The 22,851-nt window shown below is 56.8% G+C and overlaps 1 protein-coding gene across 6 annotated transcripts in view; it reads right to left on the reverse strand.

The window, feature by feature from the left end:
* The window catches only part of Utx (Utx histone demethylase), a 113,574-nt gene that overhangs the window by 74,767 nt on the left and 15,956 nt on the right, over positions 1-22,851 (reverse strand). The window contains exons 1-2 of one of the 6 annotated variants that reach the window (XM_089544254.1): positions 11,237-11,445; positions 9,607-9,636 (exon numbers count right to left, since the gene is read on the reverse strand). The exons of 3 other annotated variants lie outside the window; for them this stretch is intronic. In XM_089544254.1, coding sequence (XP_089400380.1) covers positions 9,607-9,636; positions 11,237-11,430 — 224 coding nt within the window. In that variant the 5' untranslated portion in view covers positions 11,431-11,445. Of the gene's footprint in view, positions 1-1,882; positions 3,126-9,606; positions 9,637-11,236; positions 11,446-22,851 lie in introns of those variants that run through there. 2 more of the 6 variants (XM_089544257.1, XM_089544258.1) reach the window with 2 other exon arrangements.

Below are 22,851 nucleotides of genomic sequence, written 5' to 3' on the forward strand. Positions count from 1 at the left end.
GAAAGTTACTTCGGCTACTCAGCAAGGAGCGCGTCGCCGCGCCCCGCTCAAGCGGCCTTGCCAGACTGATTGAGCGGAGCGATCCGCGGGCGACTCTCCCGCGTCCAAGAGCTGCGCCCTCGCTTTTCCTTTTTCCCCTCGGAGATAATCGGCGTGCCTTGCGAAGGCAGCGGAGAGAGGAAAACAAAGGGCTCGTATGGCGGCTCCGTGTCCGGCCCAAGGAGGAAGCGTCACTCGCGGAGGCATCATGCTGTGTCCCCTCCCCCCAGCGTCAACCGCCCGGTGCGACAGTGCTCCCGAGCTGGCAGCGCGTCAACGGTGCGCAACGAGGGCCGTGCCTGTGCTCGAGGCAAGGTCGCGACGACGCCGGCGCGCAACGGTGTCACCTCCTCGCGCACGGGCCGTCCCGTCTGGCACACAGGAGGCTTTTTCGTTTAGACGACGCGACCGCAGTGGTCCCACGCGGACGAAGGACGCCCGGAGCCGCATCGCGTTGGGAGGAAGCAAGAGGCGAATGTGAGGAGGTAGGATCCACGTTGGTCATCCGCTGCTTATAAAGACAGCGTACGTGTCTGGTATAGGCAAGACACCGCCAAGCGTAGCTTTCAATGACAAGGCGAGTCCGTCTCGCTCACAACCGCATCAGGCATCCACTAGTTTTTTTTCTTGGACAGGTACCTTCCGCAATGTCTATGTGACGTGTGACCTCCAGGAAGTAAGCGGCTGACCCTCGCGCTCACTGAGTTCAAGGATCATGTCACGCAGACGTCGAACGGCCTGCAGGCACCGCACACGACTCAAAACAACCCAATAAATGTAAACACAGAAAAGAACTGCCCTTGTTGTCTCGGCAGACAATAGGACAAGTTGCGGTCGTGCTGCGAAACACCGCGCAGTCCTATCGGTACAAATGCACAGAAGGGAAGGGGGGGGGGGGGGGGGGGGGTATCGTCACTAGCAACGTTATTCCAGAGCTGCCATCGACGATGACATAACTCGACTGCACATCGCCATCGGGGCGACACCAACAAGGCTGGTTTCGTTTCACGCCGCGCAACGTCGCTGCGATGCGGCGACAACAACACTAACGAGGCAATGGCCACGACAGCATCTCTTCAAAAGGCCACTCTCCCCCAGGTGTTCAGGGCGTCCGGTTAAGCCGAGTCCGTGATGGCTGAGACCGACGATTGGAGAAACGGCACGCGATACCACTCGCTGTATCTACGAACCAAGGCGTTGAGGGACAACGAGAAATAGGACTCTGGCGCTCCAAACTGAACACACCCGCATATGCCTTAGTTATCTTCAGTTAGCAACCGACAAACGCCAAGCGATGCGCTCGCACGCCTCAAGAACAACCAGGTATGTAGGTCGGAAGGTAAATAAAAGCAGCGCAAATAAACGGAGACACAAGAGAGACACAACCAACAAGACTGATCAGCGCCAGTCCTGTTGATGTCTCCCTCGTGTGTCCCCGTTTATTTGCGCTGCTTTTACCTTCCTTAAGATGAACCACCGACTAGCCCATACAAAAATTTTGATGGAGGTCGGAGCTCGCCCAGGTTGATAACCAGCGCAGCGAAGACATCGCGTGAACGAGTAACGTTTCCTACGGTAATTCGCGCAGCGGTTACCGATACCTCTTTCAACGAAGTTCCGCGAAACAGGTTCGTTATTCGCGAATGCGCAGGGAAGCAATCGTATATTACAGTTACCCCCCCCCCCCCCCCCCCAATCTCTCCTTTCCGACCCAAACCCTAAGCAGACAGCAGCACTGTACACAAATACTACTATGGTGGGACGACCGGAAAGGAATTAGGCATATGAACAGCCCGTGAACATCGTACACATTCGATAGGTTGGGGCAACCAGTGGAACTTACCCATGAGCACCACAAAGAGAGGTAGGCCAAGTGCTCGCTCGAATCCATGCAGTCAGGGCCGTATCCTACCGTCGGCCACCTTGGCTCCGCCGCGTCTGTTCCGATAGTACGTACGCGTATTCCACGTTTCTCGTCAGCGCCTCAGTGGGCACACACCCGGCGCCGCCGAACGCTCAGCACGGAATCCGGCGCCAGCCGACGCACACGCACATCCACAACGGCGACCACAGAACGGCACTCGTGAGCGCGCACACGCTCCCCGGACATCCGTTGCCCCGCTCGCCGAAGAACTTCCCCGAGGGGCGACGATGAGCTGGCCTCTTCCCTCTCCGCTCGCGCGGGCCGCCCCGAGGGAGAAAGGCCGCCGACGATTCTCGATCCGACTTCCCCGAAGCGGCAACGCTTCTTCAATCCGCTCCTCCAGGCGCGCGGCAGCGATGGCCACGAGACTGCCAGATCCCAAGACACCCAACTTCGCCTTCACCCCAAAGGACGTGGTCTCACGACCCCGGTATTACCGCAGCACAACACACAAGCACCGACCAAGAACCGATAACACCACGACAACAACCGGCGCCTCTCTCCCCCTCCGCGCACGGGGGGCACCCAAGTCCCACGCAGGAATTCCACCAGGAATGCGGCGTCGTCGCCGGGACCTCACGGCGGCGGCCGCCCTGTTGCCCGCTCGCCTCAACGCTGTCGGGCGAACCCAGTCGCCGCGCCGTTCCCCTCGTCAGTGTCGACACCGGTGGCCCCAATAACCGCGGCGCAGCAGCAGAGTGCTTCTCCGACAGCACGGACGACCTCGGTATGGACAGTCACGGGAACGCACGGCACCGACACGCGCTGGCTGCCGCACAGCCGACCGAGGCTCACCGCGAGCAGCGTCACGTAGTATGGACCGATCGGACGGAAGGTCGGCCGAACAAAGCACCGGCCCACCGCTTCCAGGCGCACCGGCAGCCCACGCACGACCCGCCTCAAGCAGTGGTGGCACAGCGGCGGTGGAGAACTCCCTCAGAGGAGAATCACCTCAGTCCCGGTCGTCGGCAGGCCCGAGGAGACGCACGCTGCGCTGCCGGCGTCACAGCATCGTGGCGGCGGCGACGACGGCCGCAGGAAACGGACAACAACCAGAGCAGCGTCGGTCGGCGGCCCGACGCCAGCAGCGGCAGCGCGGAGGGACGCTCTCTCTCCCTCCCTCTCTCAGAGGGGCAACCCCCAAGTTCGCTTCCCCTCCCGGCTGTTCTCTTTTCTTTTTTCTTTATTTCCCCCCACCGCTACACGGTTCGGGGCAGAACCGGCCCCCGCCAGTGTACGTGCGCCCTCCCCGCCTCTTCCTCGGCCCTTTAAGGCGCCCCCTCTCCCGGCCCGCTGAGCGCCCCCTCGCCGACGCGTACGAGCGAGCGTCGCCCGCCGCACACAAAGGGGCCCCCGCAAGCTAGGAAGAGAGAGCCCCCCACCATCCTAGACCGGCCGCCCCGCAGCTCCCGCACGCGGCGAGGGTCCCCCCACAGCACTGCCGCTTGGCGCGGCTGCCATCTCTCGCGAATCCGGCGACGGCGCACGCCCGCGATCCGAGAAAGTCGGCCTCTCGCATGCCCTGCTGCTGCCAGCGCGAGATTCTCCACGCCGCCCGCTCCTTCCGAGTGGCCGCCGGCCCGTCCTGCGTCTCTCTTCCCAGCTCGGGCTCTATCATCCACCAGCGGCGAAAGTGAATGGCGATTCGGCGGCCACTTGTACCGCTTTTCTCGGCCTCGTCAGCACTCCGCGCAGTGAGGAGCGACTGCTCAGCTTGCCATGGGCGCCACGGATTCGACACACAGGAACCGGAAGGCAAGGCGCGGAGGTGGTCACAGTGCCCAGCTAACAAGACGCGACGGGAAACGGCGTCCGACATCCGGCCCTCAGTCGCGTACCAATGCCTTCTTCCTCGCCAGAAAACTCGCCAGGCACAAAAGCCGGAGCAGCCCACCCCTTTATCCGTCGCCACGCCCCTTCGTTCGCGACGAGGAACAAATCCGTCTCGCAAGACCGCATCGCGTCACATGACGTCACGCGCCTTCTTTTTTGTGTGTGTGAGAGGGCGGACGGGAGGCGCCGCGCCGGAGGGCACTGTTGCGGTGTGTTTGCTCGAGCAGTGCACAACCGAACAACGGTGCAAGGGACGTTATACAGATACAAAGAGGAAGGGGGGAGAACGGGGACGTTCCAGCTTTCTCTACGACTACCATCACTTGGCAGGCGAATGATGCAAATGATGCACTTTAGTTAAGGAGGACTCGCTGCTTCCAGCGGCTGACGTGGGGATCGCCTCAGCAGGCCTTTCCGTAAAAATATAAATGCCATCAGAAGAGTATCAAGACCTTCTTTATTTTAGACCGGCACGTATGAAGAAGAAAGGGCACCCATGTGCGTCAAGTAAAATGGGCCGGCTTAGGTGCCCTGTTGGACAGCCCCAGGCAGCTAAAGGTTGAGAGGGGGGATGTCAGGGGGGAAGCCGTTTGGATCGGTGGCTGTGGCATTCCGCGCGTCCCGAGCGGAGACCGGTTATTCCGCCACCGCGGGTCGCCGTCGTCGCAGGGGCGCGATCGAGAGCACGCCCCGCCCGGAAGAATCCACGATGACGCCGGCGACAAAACCAAATGGGCACGCTCGCGCATCGCTCCTCCCCCCCCCCTACCCCCTGCCGCTCTAGCGGGGCAAAGAGGCCGGACACTGACGCCAGACCGGTCAGGCCAGGCCACATCGATGCTACCGCAACGAATCTGTTCGTTTCACAAGCATGCGAGTCGGAGAACCTAAGACGACACCGCAGCACTGTAAACGCTGGATGGATACTTCATGGAAGTAGGGGAGGATTTGCGTGACGGCCAGAAAGTAAGGCGACGACAGCCGGCGGAGCGGTTGTTACGCAACGAATCACAAAGCCGACGCACGTCAATGGTGCGTCTGACATGGGACGACGCCGTCTGGGGAAACGCTAGAAGACAAGGCACTCTCGCGGCGCAGGCGGGACATCGTCACCCTGGAAAACGTTTGAATCAGACCGGAAGAGCTTGAGCCAAAGGAATGACTCTTGTCTGCCCGATGATCTGAAGCCAGTCAGCAAGCGTACCAATCCGTAGAGGTACAACAAGACAACGGAAGTAATCTTCAATCTCGTACAAAACAAAATCCCCGCGAGAACAACGAATAAGACAGTAAAAGTGGTCTTTAACGCGACCTTCTCCAGGGCGATGCATTTAAAAGCAGCAGGGAGTGGCGGTGGTGGGAAGCGAGAGGGTGCTCGACACCGTTCCGGCCGAGTGGCCTCTAGAGAAGCTCACCGCGGGGCGGAAGGGGTCAGGCCGGTGCAACTGGACGCTCCTCTAGAGGTTCGCCGAATCTGCGGGCACAAAGCTGCGCCTGGCATCGACCGCCACGCCCGTCTGCCAGGCAAGCAGCAGCGGCGACCGAACGCGTTCGCCCGCGGGCGCGCCCCAAACCGGCCCTCTTCTTGCCACCGGCCGCACTGTAGTGCGCCGAGCCTCTTGCATCCCGTTCTCGGTGGCTCCAGAACCGTAGGGGCACTCGGCGGTACCGAGATGGAAACAGGACGCGCGCCGATAACGAGCAAATGGGAGACGCGGATTACGGCGAGGCAGAACAGAACATGAGTTGTAGATTGTTGCCTTGCCCACATGCACATCCAATGCAGCGCAGATACCGAACATCGACTACTGGAAAAGAGGCGCCGCCCTGGATTCGTTTCTTTCCTGTCTTTTCTTTGCCACTTAATCACGCTTTGGGCGGCGCAGGTCCGAAAAGTCTGGTCAAAATGGACGGCAAAGGAACAAGGTTTATTCAAGCTGGGTTTGCTCCGTCGGTTCCTGGAAAGGAGCTACCAGGACAACACAGGTCGTTCTCTAGTGCTAGACAAGAGAGGACAAGCTGTGGTCTGTCTTGAGCCGGGACAGAGAGTCAACGGACAGCTTCGTAACAAAACCAACCGCAGCCATGCCGAACCATGCTCGCCAGCACGTCGCAGTTCTATATAGTGATGGAGAGTTGCGTTCGCTCTCACGCTGTCCACCTCGCGGCGTGGGAGGGTCCTGTTCTCCAGAGTGTCGCAATCATCGTGACGGGGCATTACATAAGAGGGACTACTTAATGACAGAATTTACTGTACCACCCTGGAGACAATAGCCAAGACCTCGTTCCCTTTTCAGACGCACCAAGTGAACGGAACTACAATGGCCCAACACTCGGTGCGCACAGCCGCCGGATCGGCAAGCTCCACATAAGCGATCTACGGCGGCACGCAGAGGAGGACGTAGTACAGGACCACACCCTAACAGTCCGAGCACGTCAGCGCGTACAACATAGGCTACGACACGACAATCCACAACAGTGGTGCTGAGACAATGCCGTACACACGTGGCGCCTGATCTCCACAGCTTTGACAAGCTGGCCACAAAGCGCCCAGCAGAGAGAGAGAGGCGTCAATCCACGCCACGCATTTCCTTTGCCCCGGAAGCACAGACCTTTGCAAGCTGTCGCGACAGTACACATTTTTCAGACGCCGAGAGTAAAGCACTGCAACCTCCCGAAGGGCAAGGTTTCTATCCATAAATGCACTCTGCCCGCGGCTCAGGCACAAATGGGGGCAGGAAACAGGCGGCCAAAGGACGCAGCTGAGAGTCGAAACGCACTCCCACTACTCAGCGAGCACGGCGACCGGGTTTCTTTGACTCTTGCGCTACGTTACTATAAAAGAATTCGCTCCCGGTTTACATTTTCGGCTTTCACCTTTGCCCAAGCCCCGGCAATGAGGTCGGCAAGCGACATCCATCCTCGCCGCTACATTCCGACAAACGCGTGTAGGGGCCACGACCGTCGAGTGTTGACACGAAAAGCCCGCGCTCAAGCCAGAGGGCGCGAGGGCCAACAACTTGGAGAAGAAGGTATCATCCTGTCCCAAGTACCCTGAAACGGGGAAAACGCTGGGGGCTGACGGATGCACCTGGGTGCAGCCGGCAAGTGGAATGCACGGAGGCGTTAGTGGTCGGCTCGCCGTATCGCCTCTGGCCGGCGAAAAGAAGACTCCGACAGCCTGATGCTCCACGCGGATCGAACTTCCAAGGTTCCTCCCTCACAGCTAACCCTTTCGCAAGTCCTCGATCCTGCGAAGCCTTTCGCCGGGGAATCTGTTTGTTGCCTACAACTCGGCAGAAAGTTGTCATCCCCTTGTGCAGTTATACTTCCGACGGTATTTTTGGACGGTCGCAGATAAGCGCGTCACTTTCGAGGCCTGTTATTGTACTACATGAGGAGCTGTCAAGCTGCTGGATTCACTCAGTGTTACGTTGAGTCCCAGCTGTCACCAATGTCACGCAGGTAAAAGTGCACTGTTTGTTTGTTACTACCGGCTCCCATCGGCAGTTCTGTAGACGTGGCTCGGTCACAGCGCCCGAGTCCATCCAATCTTGTTCTATTGTTTTACTGCGTAAATTTACCCTTTCGCATAATTTAAACTTCAAAAAGATACAAGCTGATTTCGGCAACGAATGCTAACAAGGCCCTTTGTTGAGGCGTATATCTGTCCTGCATATTGTCTGCGGGCGGCCAGGGTGACAGCCCTGACTCCGTAGATGTCGTTACTCTACAGCGCCTTGGCAGCCAACCTACCCGAGACACAGCTAACCACTGAAGCGAACGCTGTATCGACAGGAAGCACAGAAATGCTCTTTCCATAGGACTCGCAGCCGCCGAGGGCACATTGCCCCTCTTGGCCTGATCCCCTGCCTCCATCACGTAACCAACCGGTCCCGTGTGCTGATAAAGAGAGGGAGAGACAGCCAGCAAGGGGCGAAACAAGGGGAAACGCGAGAGGAGGAGGAAGATGATCGCGCGGCGGTTCCTTTCCGCAGAGAGACGGGGCCCACGTGCCCCGGGTGGGCGTGGCCGCTCTTTCTCCGCCGCGCGCTGGGGATTCTCCTTCGCGACCCCGCAGCCACGTTGCTGCTCCTGAAATAGTTTCGTTCGCCGCCGCACGCCCGCCCGGATTCGCGGCGTTCCCTTTCTTTCAGAGCGAAAAAGCCTCGACCGGACGGACGGCGGCGGAGAATCTCCACAGAGAACAGCGAAGAATTTCAAGAGGGGGGGCGCACCGGACGTAAAGGAGCAAGGCGACGCCCGCCGCCTTGCTCCGCCGTTCTTCTCAAAACTGAAGCAAATTTTCGGAAGACCGTGCGGAAGATTCTTCTGTGCTGGCAAAGGTTCATCAATGTGGAGAGCGGCCAGAACGAAGCCTGCCCAGACATGCACCGACAGTTGACCCTTTTTGCTGTTCAGCGGATTAGTTCGATCCCTCTGAATTTCTTTGACCTTCCGTGGATTCCAGCGGACAGCTCCGCTTCTGAACGGTGCTCATTTCCGCGAAATTCAGGGCCGAGCGCGCGTCGGCTACACGTGGAGAAACGATTGCTACTAATTGCCGCAACGCCTGCAAATAAGTGAGTGAATAAGCAGGCTTTATTAAAACGGGGCTGGCACGACGGCCAAGAGAGGGGAGAGGGTGAACAGATATCGCCCGACGGCCGCACGTAGCGCGACTCCTCGCGCACACTCACGTCTACCGGAAGGAACGGAGAGGGGAGGGGGGCGCCGTACGTGCCGCTGGCTCTGCACAAGGCCGGGGTCACAACTGTCGGGAGAAGCGAAATGTCGCGGGGCGGAAATGAGGATGGGGAGCTGAAACGAAGAAGGCATCTTCTTCTTCTCGCCCCCTACGCGGCGGCGCCATCCTCCACGCAGGGGAGAAAGAAACGCGCCCCGCCGCGGGGCAACCTCTCGCTCGAGGGCCACTCACCTTCCGAAATCCGCCCCGAGTGCCGCTCCACCGGCCGCACCGACAGTGAGAGAGAGCGCGGGGGGATTCCCGGGGAGAAGAGATTCGTTTTTCACATTTTCTTCCTTTTTTTTTCTTTTTTTCGGAGCGACGAGCCTCTGAACTGCAGTACGAGCAAGACGAGCACGATAATAGCGGCTCTGTTTCCGCCTGATGGATATAGATGCCGCCCCCCATCCCACTCCAGCACATGCAGAACATCCCGGGCGGCAGCAGCTGCCGCCATCTGTGTCCCGTCGCATGCGAGGAGATAACCGATTCCTTAATTTGCTCGTTTCCCGGCCGCGCGAGCGCTCTCCGCCTCCCACGTTCTCACCTGCCTCGCTCGCTGCTTTTACCTGTGTACGTGTGCGAAAACAGCAGTTCTTCTCTCGCTGCGCGTCCATTCGCGCAGCCCGTTGCGTCGGTGAACCGCCCTCGCGAAATCAATCACTCAGTCAATCAACCGGGCGATCGCTGCAGTTGCACGGCAAACGCACGAAAAGCGGACAGGATGCACGTTCGCGAAAAGGTCGCCGGCGCGCGCGCTCAGCGAGGGCAGGGGAGACGAGCGATTAAACAAACGACGAGAGACGGCTTCGAGGCCTCGGCAGGAGTTAACGACCCCCGCCATCACTGCCCAGCTTCCGCTCGAGAAACGAGCCGAAAAGGACGAGAAACAAACAAACAGACAGAAAAAGCGAGCGCCGCCCGCCGACTCGGTCTTCCGCGGGCGAGCGAGAAAATTGGAGGCCCGCGCGCGCGGAGGGAAAGGAGAAGGTGGCGACGCCGAAAACCACCGGTTGAGGGCCAAAAAGCCCGATTGGGCTCGCAAGTGAGGGACACAGCTTACTTGAGGACCCGTCCGCGGACGGCGAACACTCTGTGAAAGAACAAAAAAAAAAAGAAGAGAAAGTGAAGCCACTCAGCAGACGCAGGAGCGTCCATACAAATCCTTCCTCGCCATAAGCGAGTAATGCGCTCGTGCGATAAACAACGCCACACATAAGCCGCCAACAACGACACTGTTCAGACACTGTTCAAAGGTTTAACGTCCCAAAGCAACTCGGGCTACGAGGGACGCCGTAGTGAAGGACTTCGAAAATTTCGACCACCAGGGGTTCTTTAACGTGCACTGACATCGCACAGTACATGGGCCTCTAGAATTTCGCCTCCATCGAAATTCAACCACCGCGGCCGGGATCGAACCCGTGTCCTTCGTGTCAGCAGCCGAGCGCCATAACCACTGAGCCACGCCGGCAGAAGGTGAAAATTAGAAAACTCTCTCTCTCTCTCTCTGAGGCCTTCGCAGCATTCCAAACTAGACGCGCGCGAGCAGCTTTTTTTTTTTTGCTTTTTCTTTCAGCGATCTCCCGAAACCGTGCATGAACTAGAAGTCAGAAGGTCGAAAGTAAAAAAAAAAAAAAAAAGAACTGGAAACTAATATCACCCGTTCAAAATCACTTCTCCAGCGCAGAGTCACTCTCCGTAGCATCCTCGGATGCGCCAAGGCCCTCAGTAGCTGACTTCGTGGTCAGTTTCAAGCGCACACACACAACTCCAAAGCAAACAAGCGCGGCCTCAAACGTGCACACACTAGTCGATGAGGCTGCAAAGGAGGCCGCCCAGTTATACTTAGTCAAGTTACAGCTTAGGGCGGCGTCTCAAAACGTTTGCCTATACCACACGCTCGTTTTAACCTCGCTCGCTAATATACATACTTGCAGCGCAAAGCAAAGCGCGCCAACGCTGCTGGCTTCGGGACGCGTGCCAATATAGTTACCTCTGCTTTTGCAGCCATAGGCAAAGCATCACTCCGCATCCCTCTCGCGCAAGACACTCGCACCAAGCGTGCTGCCAAAAGTGTCCTTAGAAAAATAAAAAGTCATTTAAGCCAGCGGTGTACAACGTTGACGATCACCGCGAGCGCACCTCTGGAATGAAAAGTGGCTCGCTGCTTTTCGAATAGCGTTATCTATACCGCCCCTTTTAGCAAGATTGGCTCCTCCTACAAGGCGCAAAGCCCTTATAGCGTTTGGACTTCTCTAAGTATTAAAAAAAAATCGAAGGAAGCGGAGGAATCCCGTACACAACGGAGCTATGGCGGACTCAGAGCAACTGATTTTTGAGAGACACATGGCGCTACAACAACACGCACAAAGACGAGGAGACGGAGCACAGGCGCCTGTTCATCGTCTCCTCGTTTTTTTTTATTTTTTGTGGATGTACTTCTAGCCCCATCTCTTTCCCAAAAATGTAAAACCAACTAGCCCGGCAACATACGTTATTAGAGTAAGTGAAGATAAAATAATAATGCAGATATATAGCGCGAAAAGGAATAAAAGAATGAGGCAGAAATATAGCGCAAAGCTGAAAATTTAGTGTACAGTCAACTGGATGAAAAAAAAAAAAAAAGTGGCAGTGGTGGCTTAGCTCAGCTAGGCCAGGATATATGATGTAGCAAAGCAGTTTCGTCTACTGACATTTCGGTAGCGACACGCCGTCGTTGTCGTTCAGCAGCTTGGAGGCGTCTCTTCGCGAGACGTTCCTCTCGTTCTTGGGGCCTCTCGGCCGCCCGCTTAGCCTTCCTCGCCTCGTTTTCACGAGGCGCGGAAGCTGTGCGCGGTCCGCGACCTGCGCCATGTGCCAGCGCAGATGGCGAGAGCGCTGTATACATTGCGAGAGGGGTTTTCAGTGGGTGCCGCATGATGGCGCTTCTACTACACGCCAAGCACGGAGGAAATGCACCGGAAACGGAGGAAATTTGGTACTCGCTCGATTGCGACACGTGTAATTAATGTGCTAATACTTACTCATGTAGGCCTTAATACATATCTCGAAGATATTTTAAGAACTGTGCATTCACTAGACGCGCCTTTATTCAGCTTCAAACGTCGAAGTGTTGTGGCAGAGTGGCAGCGTCCCCGTCTGGCACGCCGGCGGCCCGGGTTCGATTCCCCCCTAGACCCCAATTTTCTTTTCTTATGACTGACACTCCGAGCGGCGCCATGGTTGCCATGGTACTGGCTGCCTTGGTAACGGCGCATGCGCAGTAGTGGCCTCTGGCAGGCACCGCGAAATGCGCTTCTGCTAGCCTAGTGTAGCTTTCGCTACAAAAGGGCACAGTAGCGGAGGTTCCCAGCGCGAGGTTGCCCCTGAAACATTCTTACGTCCCTCATAGCCTGAGTCGCTTTGGGACATTCAACCCCCATATAAACCATTCTTACTGGACTATAATCGGCAAAAATTCACAGAGCACCTTTCAAGAACGCGCGCACACAGGCGACCCAAAGAACTGAGTTACACACACAGCGTAAGTACAAAGCACACAAATATTTAGAAAACTGATACTATATCGCAAGCAGCGGCCGCGCTCACATGCCCGTCCTCTCCACCTTTCTGCTAATTGCGATGGCAGCCATCATGGCGCGCCTCATGATAGATCACGTTCACGTCGTACTAATCTCACAAAAGGGTTGAAAATTGGGCGAGTTGGTACGAATTCATACTGGTGTGGCTGGCACCACAGGGACAGAGACAGAGCACTTGTGTTGTTGTCACTCTGTCTCTGTGCCTGTCCCTGTCGTGCCACACCAGTATGTAATCTCACAACATCAATTTTTATTTTCGGATCACGCGATTTTAACCAGTTCAACGGTATCCGCAATTTATCGTGAAACAACCTGAGAGGCCTAATTTCTGCACCGTATTTAAGATCAGGGTTCTGAAAAGTAAAAAATAAAATACTATTCTCATCTCAAGAGATTTCAACGATGGTCTGAAGCAGCTAGTCTTTCTTTTTTGCACCTCGTTTTGGGCGCACGTTCCGTTACGAAACAAAGTGTGCCCTCTCCGCGTGTTACGCCCCTGGCACAAAGCACGCTAAGCGAACCAGACAGGCGCCGCACGTCAGCAGCAGCTATGACGCGCGAACACGCAACGCGGGTTAGAGACCGTCGACGCATTTCAGAGGCCGCGACTCCAGAGTGCACCGCCTACCTTCGACTCACCGCGAATGCCTAGCGCAAAACAGCAGCTCCGTTACGTAAGCGAAAACCCAATGAGTCAGCTCGCGTAACGAGCTCACAGCTCAAACACCTGCCTGTACTCTCCCGGCGAGTCGCCGCAACCTTGACGCACTGCCTGCGCATCGGGAGTTCTTACCTCGCCGTGTTTCGGGATCCCGGATCATTCGGGCCTTATTTAATCACCGGCTAACCTTTTATCCTTTTGTCTCCATGGATTACAGTTCCCTGTAATACTCTGACAGCGACCCACCCTCTGCGCGGATCCGATTACTCCTCACGGGGACGAAAATCAAAACAACATTAAATGAAACATACCGGACGACCGCCGGCGCAACACAACGGTGCCGCCGCACAGTGATGTGCTCGAAAACACAGAAAGACAAAAAAGAGGCTCCCGACAGCACGATGAAAAAAATAATAGATGGGGGGAGGGGTGGGGGGGGGGGTTGCAGCGACGACTGCTGCTCCCGCTGCGGCCCAGCGCCGGTGACCTGTCAGCCCCGGCTTCTGTTTATCCCGAGCGGGGGCCCCATCTACGCTCGGCGAGGCGCACGTGTTCCATGCGAGTCCGTCGATGGCGCTCGTCGTCTCTCCCCCGCGTCCCCAACCTCGCGGGGTACATGGGAGAGGAGGGAGAGCCGCCGCACAGCCGCCGAGTGACTCCCGCTGGGCGGCAGACAAAGTTAGCGCTGTCGGCGCGCACGTGCACGCATATCCATCAATGAAGCCGGACAGCTCCCTCTCCCTTTCACCAGCCAGACAATGCCGCGCGCCGCAGCGTTTTCGCGCACACACAGCCCGGGGAATGAAATGGCGGAAGGAAGGGAGGGGGGGGGGGGGGGGGGTTGAGACACCGCTCCGCGATGAACGCGGCTCGGGGTCACAGACCGCGGGCGCAGGGTCGGAAAGAACAAAAGCAAGCGCGACGGCACCGTTTCGGACGCCAGGATGAGAAAACCCCGCTACTCGTACGCGCAATAAAGGCCCAACTCCATCGGCGCTCTTCGGCGCGCGTCCTGCGCGCTTGGGGGCCCACGCGTCGGCCAGAACAGGTCTGCGCATGCGCGACGCGTCGGCCACCGCCCAGCGCGTCCACGACGCGCGCATCTGACAGTGCCAGATATCGGCGCCTGCGCACGGGCGCTAGCGCGCGCGTCGGAAGCGGGGTCCGGTTGACAACAATCGGAGGACCGCGGGGCTCGTGAGGACTCTTTTCTTCATAGCTTCGTGTTCCCCGAACTTTTCTTCGCGGTTTAACTCGTCCTTTCAGCGCCCCCAACCATGTATTGTTCACGGCTTGACATTTTTTCAGTCGGCTCGCGAGGGGGAGCGAGCCAGCACCAGGTGCATGGAGATGCAAGCCCCTTTTCGACGCTCGTCGCGGCGCGTGCTGGTCGCGCAGGCGTTCCGCGCGCTCACCGAGGGGCGCCGATGGAGTTGGGCCTTAACGTGAACAGCAAAAAAAAAAAAAAAAAAAAACTGGCCCAGCAACTGCGCGGCAAATGGAGACCGTAGGGAGGGAAAGGAGAAGCCGAGTCGGTAAACACACGCCGCGGCGGCATCGACAGGGGACGAAAGACGGCCATTACACGCAGTCGGAGCGGCGCACAGCAGTGGCCAAGAGAACAGCAGCAACTGCTGAGAGGGGCGGGCCTCCTCGGTATCAGCTGGAGGAGGATCTGAGAGAGAGCGCGTTCCGGAAGAGAGACTGGAGGGACCACTGCACCTTTACCGAAACGAGCCCCGAGTAAGCGATAAGGCGCACCCCACCAGTTCCAGGCGTGCAATTAAAACGGCGACCCTCTCGTGCTCGACAAAGCGAGAAGAGGGAGGGAAAGAGGGAGCATGGGTGCTTGTCAGAGCAGCGCGGCGCCCATCAGCAGCAAAGAGCCCGACCTGTTGTCGAGCGGCTTCCTTCGGGCGAGTGGTGATACCGAAACACTCCGCCGAGGCCAATCGCGCCTCGTTAGCGTCGCAAGCGAACAAGAAGCTCTCCTTTCGGCAGTGTCTTCCCCTCTTCCCTCCCCCTTACTGTACTCGCTATTCCTGCAGCGGGGGTTTTCTCTCGGCGACAAACGCGCACAATGGAAGGCGACAAAAAAAAAGGAGCCGGTGCATGTGCCCGCAGCGTCCGTGAGAGCATTGTGCGAGAGCGCTCTGCTCTCTCTCTCCCTCGCTTTCTCCCACAGCGAGAGAAGGCGGGCGCTGCTGCATGCACCTACCTCTTCTCCCGAGCGGTTCCCTCCAGTGGGAGCGCGCAAACAAACGGCCGCTTTTCGGGAGCGACAAGCTTTCCCACGGTCCCTTCCGACGCCGTCGGGGGAAGGAGCAGCTGCAACGCCCCGCAGCAGCCCATCTCTCCCTAGTGGTAGGGACGGCCGCATTGAAGGACCGCGCGTCTCTCGGAGTCTCGACCCACGGCTCTCCGGTGAGGTGAGCCAGCCGGGAATGTCACGAGAACGAGTGAAACCGGTCTATGGGCGCACGCATTTTTGCCAACGCGCGGCGGGTTGGCCTCGGGGTTTTCTTTCTGCTTGTTTCTTTTTCTGGTTGGCCTCGGGGTTTTCTTTTTGCTTGTCTCTTTTCCTACGTCATTCGTGGATCGTCGCCCACGAAAGGAAAGACCGCGACGGGGTTGCAGCACCCGATGCATTGTGTGTATCCGACGATGAAGCGAGAACCGAAAGGCCGCACGACGAGAGCGCCTCGCTGGACGCAGCGTGTACTGCGCGGACAGACACGTGAACAGGAGGTGAACCCTCCGATAGCGGAATGCTTAGAATCTCGCGGGCGTGGGGGCGTGTCTTTCATTTCACGCAGAAACCCCGAGTCAGCGGGAGCTTATTGACAAGTTTTCGAATCACTATCGAGCGCCACAGCGAATGTTGCCGAGACGGGTGGCTACAAAAGCCGATTTTGACGAAAACGAAGCAAAGCGACACAGACAGACGGAAACGGCCTTTCTGCCAGGTCCACCCATCTCCTCAGGTGTACATACTACACTGTCTCAGTAGCACAGGTAGACTACACCATCTCACTACATTTGCGTTACATCCCTTCATAAGAACTTGAACTTCGCTATGAAGGACACCCCTCCATTAGCTGGCACTAAAATTTGTCTCATTTCGCGAAAGGCCTCCCTTTTTTTTTCTCTTTCTTCCGCACGGGGCAAAGTTAGCACAATGCAGCTTAAACTGAAGCAGAAGATTTCACAGAGCCCGGCCACTACACAGTGCAATGTAAACTCTGCGCACGTCTCGACACACAACCCCGATAAGCGAGCAATTACGACCTGGTGGCAGAGGGCACACACATCCTCCACCATCAAGAGACGCCGAGTGTGCTGTGCACCGGTAACGTCGCCTTGCTACAACCCTCCGGGCAAGTGCCCATAAAAGTTCCTGCGCGGCCTATATAGCACTGGGACGCGTGAGAAGAGAGTGGAGAGGGGGAAGCAGAAAATGGGCCCCCAACCCGCGGCCTCAACAGCAGGCTCGGGGGACAAACATTGCGTGCAAACCCCCGCCCGTATAGCACTCCCTCTACGCCTAAAACCCAGCGGGCCATCTTTCACCGCCTCCGCTCGGGGTTTGGAAAGGCAGAAGCAGCCTGCCACGAGCTGGGGTGCCAATGATGAGTCAGCGCGTTCAAACCCCTCTGTCGATCGCCCCGCATGAACGATACGCGGCGGCCCGTACTACACGGCAGACAGGGGGCCGGGACGCCAGAGTGTCGCGGGGCCACGCACCAGCGACGGCAGGGGAGGGAGACCCCGCAGCCCACGCGATTCGCTCTCGGCGCCTGCAATCGCAGCCTCCATTCGTCTGTGGCCAGACGCTGGGCCAAGGGCTCACACACGCACCGGTGAACGGCCCAGTTCTCGCGAGCCGCGCAGCGCTCGTTCCAAGGTTGGCCGTTCCCAGGTCTATCTTTTCCAACATGGGCAGAACATTTGGGCCGAGAAAACTGGTGCCCACTGGCGGTTTTTCAGCCGAGCTACGGGCGGGGAGCTGGATTCACACCAAATCACACCAAACTTGCCCAATTATAGGCTTTAATTTAATTCCCGAAAAAAGAAAGTCCCGTGCAAGCGAAAGCCCGGTCACAGCGCAACGCCGCGTCCGCGGCGCGCTGGTTCCAAGGCCAATCCCGGGGCTCCGGCGCGCAAACAGCTGCTGCGGCCACACACACACACGAGCACACAGCTGCCGCTGCCGCCGCCCACCAGCTGGCCTACACCTCCCCCTCTGCGTGTCACCGGGTAATGAGAGCGATCGCCGCCGGAAAAAAAGAGGGGAAGAGGGGGTTGCACGGGGGCATCATCGATCGATGCCTTCGTCCGCGCGCGCCGGACAAAAGCCTTGTTTCGGCTGACGCCGCGGCGAGCCGCTCTTTTTCAGCCCGCTCGCAACGTAGCCTCGGTCGTGACCCGGACGATTCCCAAGTATGGGCTGGGGGGGGCTGAGTTAAAACACACACACACACACTCTCAGTGGACTCTAACAATAACGCCACGCAAGAGAACGACGCGTGGTGCATGCGTGCGTGCGTGTGCGCGCACTTTGCATTTACCTCCGATCGGGCAGTACGGCCAGCACCGATCGCGAACTCCAGATAACCCTGCAGAGCGAACGACCGGACGCGCTTCTCGGCAGTCACGAAAACGAATGCTCTACCACAGCAGGAAGGGGGCGTGGGCAGAACGGTCCGTGGTCGGAGCGACGAAAACGAAAGCGCCTCCTGCTCCGTGTACCAACTGAACTTACAAAAAAACAAACAAACAAAAAAATAAATGAGCAGTCGACCAGCTGGTGGCCTCAACGACCGATGCATAGAGAAATCGAATCTCATACAAGAACGTACGACAATACCCCACTGCAGCGCGTTAAACCTCGAATTCGCAGGGAATGAAAATGTGGAATAACAGTTTTCAACTCGGAGTAATTCGTCGGTTCTAGTCCTCAAGTGATAAAAAAAAACGGTTAACGGTTATTGAGAACGACATCAGAGTTAACTGTCTTACCGTGTCTATACGGTAAATCTACGTACCCGCACACTCAGGCGCACACACGACACCGGTGGCGCAACCAAAGGCTATCGCTCCGTCCCGCTAACGTAGCAGGTGCTTCGCTGGGAGTGTTTGCTTCTGCAGTGAGTCATCTGTCGCAGCACGCCTTCTGTCCCTCTCTGGCCACTGACACTTTGATCCGCACATGTTGAGAAATGCGGTTTGTGCAATGCTGCGAGCATCCGAGGTTCTTCGGCCTGCCAACACGAAAAACACAGACGTCGGTACAGTATACACGCGTCGCAATACGCGACAGCCCTTATAAGAATAGACAGTCTACAGGCTTCTTATAGACTCTATTGCCTTCCAATATATATTTTTTGTTTATTCATAGTCTATATAGAATGTCTACAGACAAAAGTCTACTAAACGTGTATGGCCATAAATCTACACATTGTATATAGACCGCCGACAGCATTTGTATTGCCTATAGACTGTTCTCTAGGATTTGTCTATAGAGAGTCTACAGACTGTCTAAAAAAATTTACAACAGGCACAAACGTCAATTGCGGCTACCGTGGAAACAATCTCAAGCCGACGCACTTCCGATTCCCCCCCCCCCCCCCCCTTTCCCCGACCCTCTTTTTCTACCCTCCTTTTTGCGTCAAAGCTGGTCCTTCGCTGAAAGCGCAGCTGGCGTTGTCTGATCACCGCCAACAGACGCGGTGCATTGTTGCAAAAGTTGACGCACGGACAAAGGAGGTCTGCCGATGCTGCGAAAGTGTCGCGTGGCCGCCTCTACGCCACGTGTGTCGCAGCGTATACGCGTCTCTCACTAACGACCAGCCCAAGACGGAAGAGAACAGTAACACGAGGTCGCAGGTGCAGCGCACGAAACTAGCTGGAACAGAGAAGGACGTAACGCCGCGCTGAGAAGTGCGCACGAAACAGGAGCATGCTCCTCGTTGACGGCGCCCTGACACAACGCTCGCTCCGCAAGCGACTCCCTTGCATATCGGTGCCTTGGATTTTAGTTTCTGAACCGCCGTGCGGGGGAATGGGGGGGTGTCTAAAACGAACCTCCAAACACATCTTCGTTCCTTGATTTCAGCTGGTTTAACTCATGTTTGTTCTCTAACACACCGCGTCATCTTTCCCCTGCCTTCGTGTCACCCCTACCATCTTACTTCGAACAGCTCGCCGCGCCGTCCTCAGCGATATGCATTCACAGGCGATGGCCTTGGCGGGCGATAAAGCCTGGAAGCCGCCACGTTCGCTGTGCCTTGCGCAAACAGTGCGGTGGACAAACACGCCTAACAGTGCGCACTGGTGCGCGGCACAAGAAACGGCAGCGGCAGCGGGATTTCAGTGCGAACCTTTGCGCAAAGCCACAGGCTCGCTCTATGCTTGATACTGCGTAGAAAACAAAGTGATTTTTTCTGTCTCCTCTCCATTTGGTCCGCCTACACTGCACTTAGGATCCGGTTGCACAGAACTCCACGAATCCTGGTTGGTTTAAATAAGTCGTTATCTGCGGCCAAGGCGGGCGGACGCTGGAGACAGCGTTGCATTTCTAAAGGGATTAAATTTCCTACGAATGACGCACAGAGATAAGCTCTCTCTCCCACCTTCACCGTTCACGTCATTCCTCGCAAAAGCGCGCCACTCGAAAAATCGCGCCGATTCAACATGAAAAGCTCGCCGCGAGGTCCCCGCGACGACAGAGAAGCAGCTCGTGAAACGAGGGCGGGATGCAGAACTCAAGCCGGCAGACGAGCAACGCGATGCAAAAGAAAAGAAAAAAAAAAAGCCGATCCGACAGCGCGCAATGCCCGTGAACCCCGCGAGATCAGCCGCGGCAGGAAAATGCAGGTGCGCCGGTAAAAGGACTTCCTCCCACCGTGCCAAAAGCACGCGCGCGCACCTGGTCCGCACTCCGTAGCGAAACGAGGGGGGGGGGGGGGGGGGGGGGGGAAGCGGGTTCCACCACCTCCACACCACACACGAGCGGGCGGCAGCTGCTTCGAGAGCGTTATTACGCAAGGCGCGCCCTTAGTGCCAGTTATACGCTCTGCGTTCGCAAAAGGCAGCGGCGACGAGATGCCCGGGAGAGACACCAACACACAGGAGCCGGTTGCCTTCCTTTTGTGTCTTGGGAGAAACGACGACCAGTGCGGCTGCCTACAAAGGGTGTGAGAACCGGCCGCGGCTCTCATTCAAAGAGCTGTGGGAGAAAAAAAGAAACCTTCGCCGAGACCGTTCTTCGCCTTTCCTCTCCAGCAGCAGCAGGGGAAACTGCGCGGCGGCGTATACGATCAATCTCTCGAGGTTTTCTGGATCAGAATGGAATCACCGGTGCCAAGAGTTCCCAGCCATCCTGGTCGACACTAGACCGTCCAAGCTGAGAGGGGCATAAAAGGAAACCCTAGGCTCTATTCATTAACGGACCCGACTGGGCCGCCTCCGATGGTCCCCAATGTTTCCTCCCTGAGACGAATAGACGAATGCGAAGACGGGCGAGAGCTACTGAACAACTCGGTGGGATTCTACGTCATATAAGGGAAATCATGATGATGATGACGATTTTTATAGCGCAAGGGCATCTGTGGCCTAAGAGTACTCCACGGCACAAAGTTTTTTCTTCACTCAAGGAGGAGTCAAAGACCCATTTCCCAAGCATTTCACCCTAAAGAGGCTGAACACCAGACCAGGGGAAAGCTTGTACCCATTGTGTCGCCGGTGGGTACCCTGCTGCACTGGGCATCGAACCCCGCACCTTTCGCATGCGAGGCGGATGCTCAAACGACTAGGCCACCGCTGGGGTACCATATCGGAAAAAGTCAGGCCACAGGTATTAATCCGCGTTCACGAATAACACAGCGCAACGCCACCGGCAGTAGTGACTTACCGCCGCCGCGGTGGCTCAGTGGTTATGATGCTCGGCTACTGACCCGAAAGACGCGGGTTCGATCCCGGCCGCGGCGGTTGAATTTCTTTGGAGGAGAAATTCTAGAGGCCCGTGTGCTGTGCGATGTCAGTGCACGTTAAAGAACCCCAGGTGGTCGAAATTTTCCGGAGCCCTCCACTACGGCGTCTCTCATAGCCTTAGTCGCTTTGGGACGTTAAACCCCATAAACCAAACCAAACCAAACCACTAGTGACTTACTCGCAGTAGATCCCCCCCCCCCCCCCCCCCCCCCGCTACACTTTTCCATCCCAATTTTCTATAAAATTCTGTCGCGCATTCTCTTCTCAACCACAGGGTACACGAATATACCCCCCCCCCCCCCCCCCGAGCCTGTATGGTGCTTCTCACATGCGCCCCAGCGTTTCCTCAACAATGTTCCCCACGACCAGAATCCCTGATGAACTCTTGGTATCCAAATCAAGCAGAGCACACAGCGCGCAGCGAAGACCACAACCGAGCAACGTGCAACAGACGGCTGCACCGGGCCTCTTACGCGTAAAGTCCTCGAGCGATCAATGCGTTCCGCAGCTGATCGAACGCTGACGGGGGAAGGTGCACGAATCAGGGGACCAACATCATTACACGCATCTACAGCCCTCCCACATAATACGTGGGCAAGTTAGAACAAGTAACTTCGAATGAAACGTATATCGGGTTTCCGAACGACAAAGAGACCAAAGCGCTGTTCGGTGCCACCCTCTGCTGCTGTTCGCATCCGTGCCCTTCTTTTCTCTTTGTTTCTTAGTGGCGCGCGGTGTGTGTACGGAAATAGGGAGCGAGACGGGAAGGAAGGCAGCGCACACCAGGAAGTGAGATCGCAGCGGCAAACGTGGTGCCACCGGGAAGCATCAGTGCGCATGCGCGGGCCCCGGGCGCGGGACCGTCCAATGTCGGGAGGCCCGGGCATCGATTTTGTGTCCCGCACGGACTGCGGAAGCAGCGGCCGAGGTCGGGCTTTCCTTTCCGGCTTCCCCAGTTCTTCCTCCATCCCTTTTTCGCACCGCCGTTGCCCTTCGAAATGCGCAGCGAAAAACTAACCTTAAAATGGTTTTCTCTTTATCTCTTGCCCCAGGCGGAGCTCTTCCTATTTTTTTTTTTTGAACGTTCAGCAACTCCGGTTTACCAACGGCACCAGTGCCGAATCGAACCACAAGCTTTTCGCCGAAAATGCAGCACGAACACGTTGGTTAAATGGCGCTGACCTTCTTCGCATCTCCCTCCCTTGTAGAGCCTTGCAATGTGGAAAGAGCACGGTCAGGATCGCGCAAGAAAACAAACAAGCGAGGAATTAAACAAAAAAAAAGAAAGAAGAACAGGTTCTATCTTCGCTACACAACAGTTTTTATTCGGCCTCCAAACGCTGAACATCCCTTAATAAAAAAATGAAATCACAGAGACTGTCATGGCTAGCTACTGCCTTGAGAAACCTTAGCGTGGCCATTAACGAAAACAAAAGCGGTATTTAACATTTAATTACAATTTTTTTTACGGCGCCGGACGAAGACGAACTCTTTTCTTCGCGGTGACGACCGGGCTCTGACTGTGTGTGTATGTGTGAGTGTGCGTGCGTGTGGGGGGGGGGGGGGGCAGTTGAACTTCCAAAGCCTTTATCTGCAAAAGCACGAACAATACATACGTCATGGCAATCGTAAAACGATATGCGCACGGTCGGGACAAAAGGAGGAGGCAAACAGAAGAGAAAGAGTGTCATCGGCATTGAGAGTATTCCCCTCTTCTCCAGAAAGCAGCACGTATGGCCTGCGCAGGCTATTTCTTTGGCCTCTATTATATCGCGCGTGAGCCGATCCTCATTCTTGCCTCTTTTTAAGCACCTTCATTGCACAAGGATAAAGATCGGCTCGCGCGGCCTACAAAATAGGCCGCGAAGGCGTGCGTCAGCACGGACTCCGTGCTGCCCGCGAAAAAAGAGCTATATTCAACGCCTCAGATAGTCTATTTGCCCTGTGTTTCCTTTATTTTGTCCCTAACGTGCGCATATCGTTTGAAGATTGCCGCGGTGTATGCACTGTACGCGCCTTTCCAAACAATGGCGTTGAAGTTCAACACTTCACTGTCGAGGTGACGCGGAAGGCA

This window comes from Amblyomma mixtum, chromosome 5, assembly GCF_055824585.1.
Source record: "Amblyomma mixtum isolate Tamu chromosome 5, ASM5582458v1, whole genome shotgun sequence".
In the NCBI taxonomy this organism is placed as follows: Eukaryota; Metazoa; Arthropoda; class Arachnida; order Ixodida; family Ixodidae; genus Amblyomma; species Amblyomma mixtum.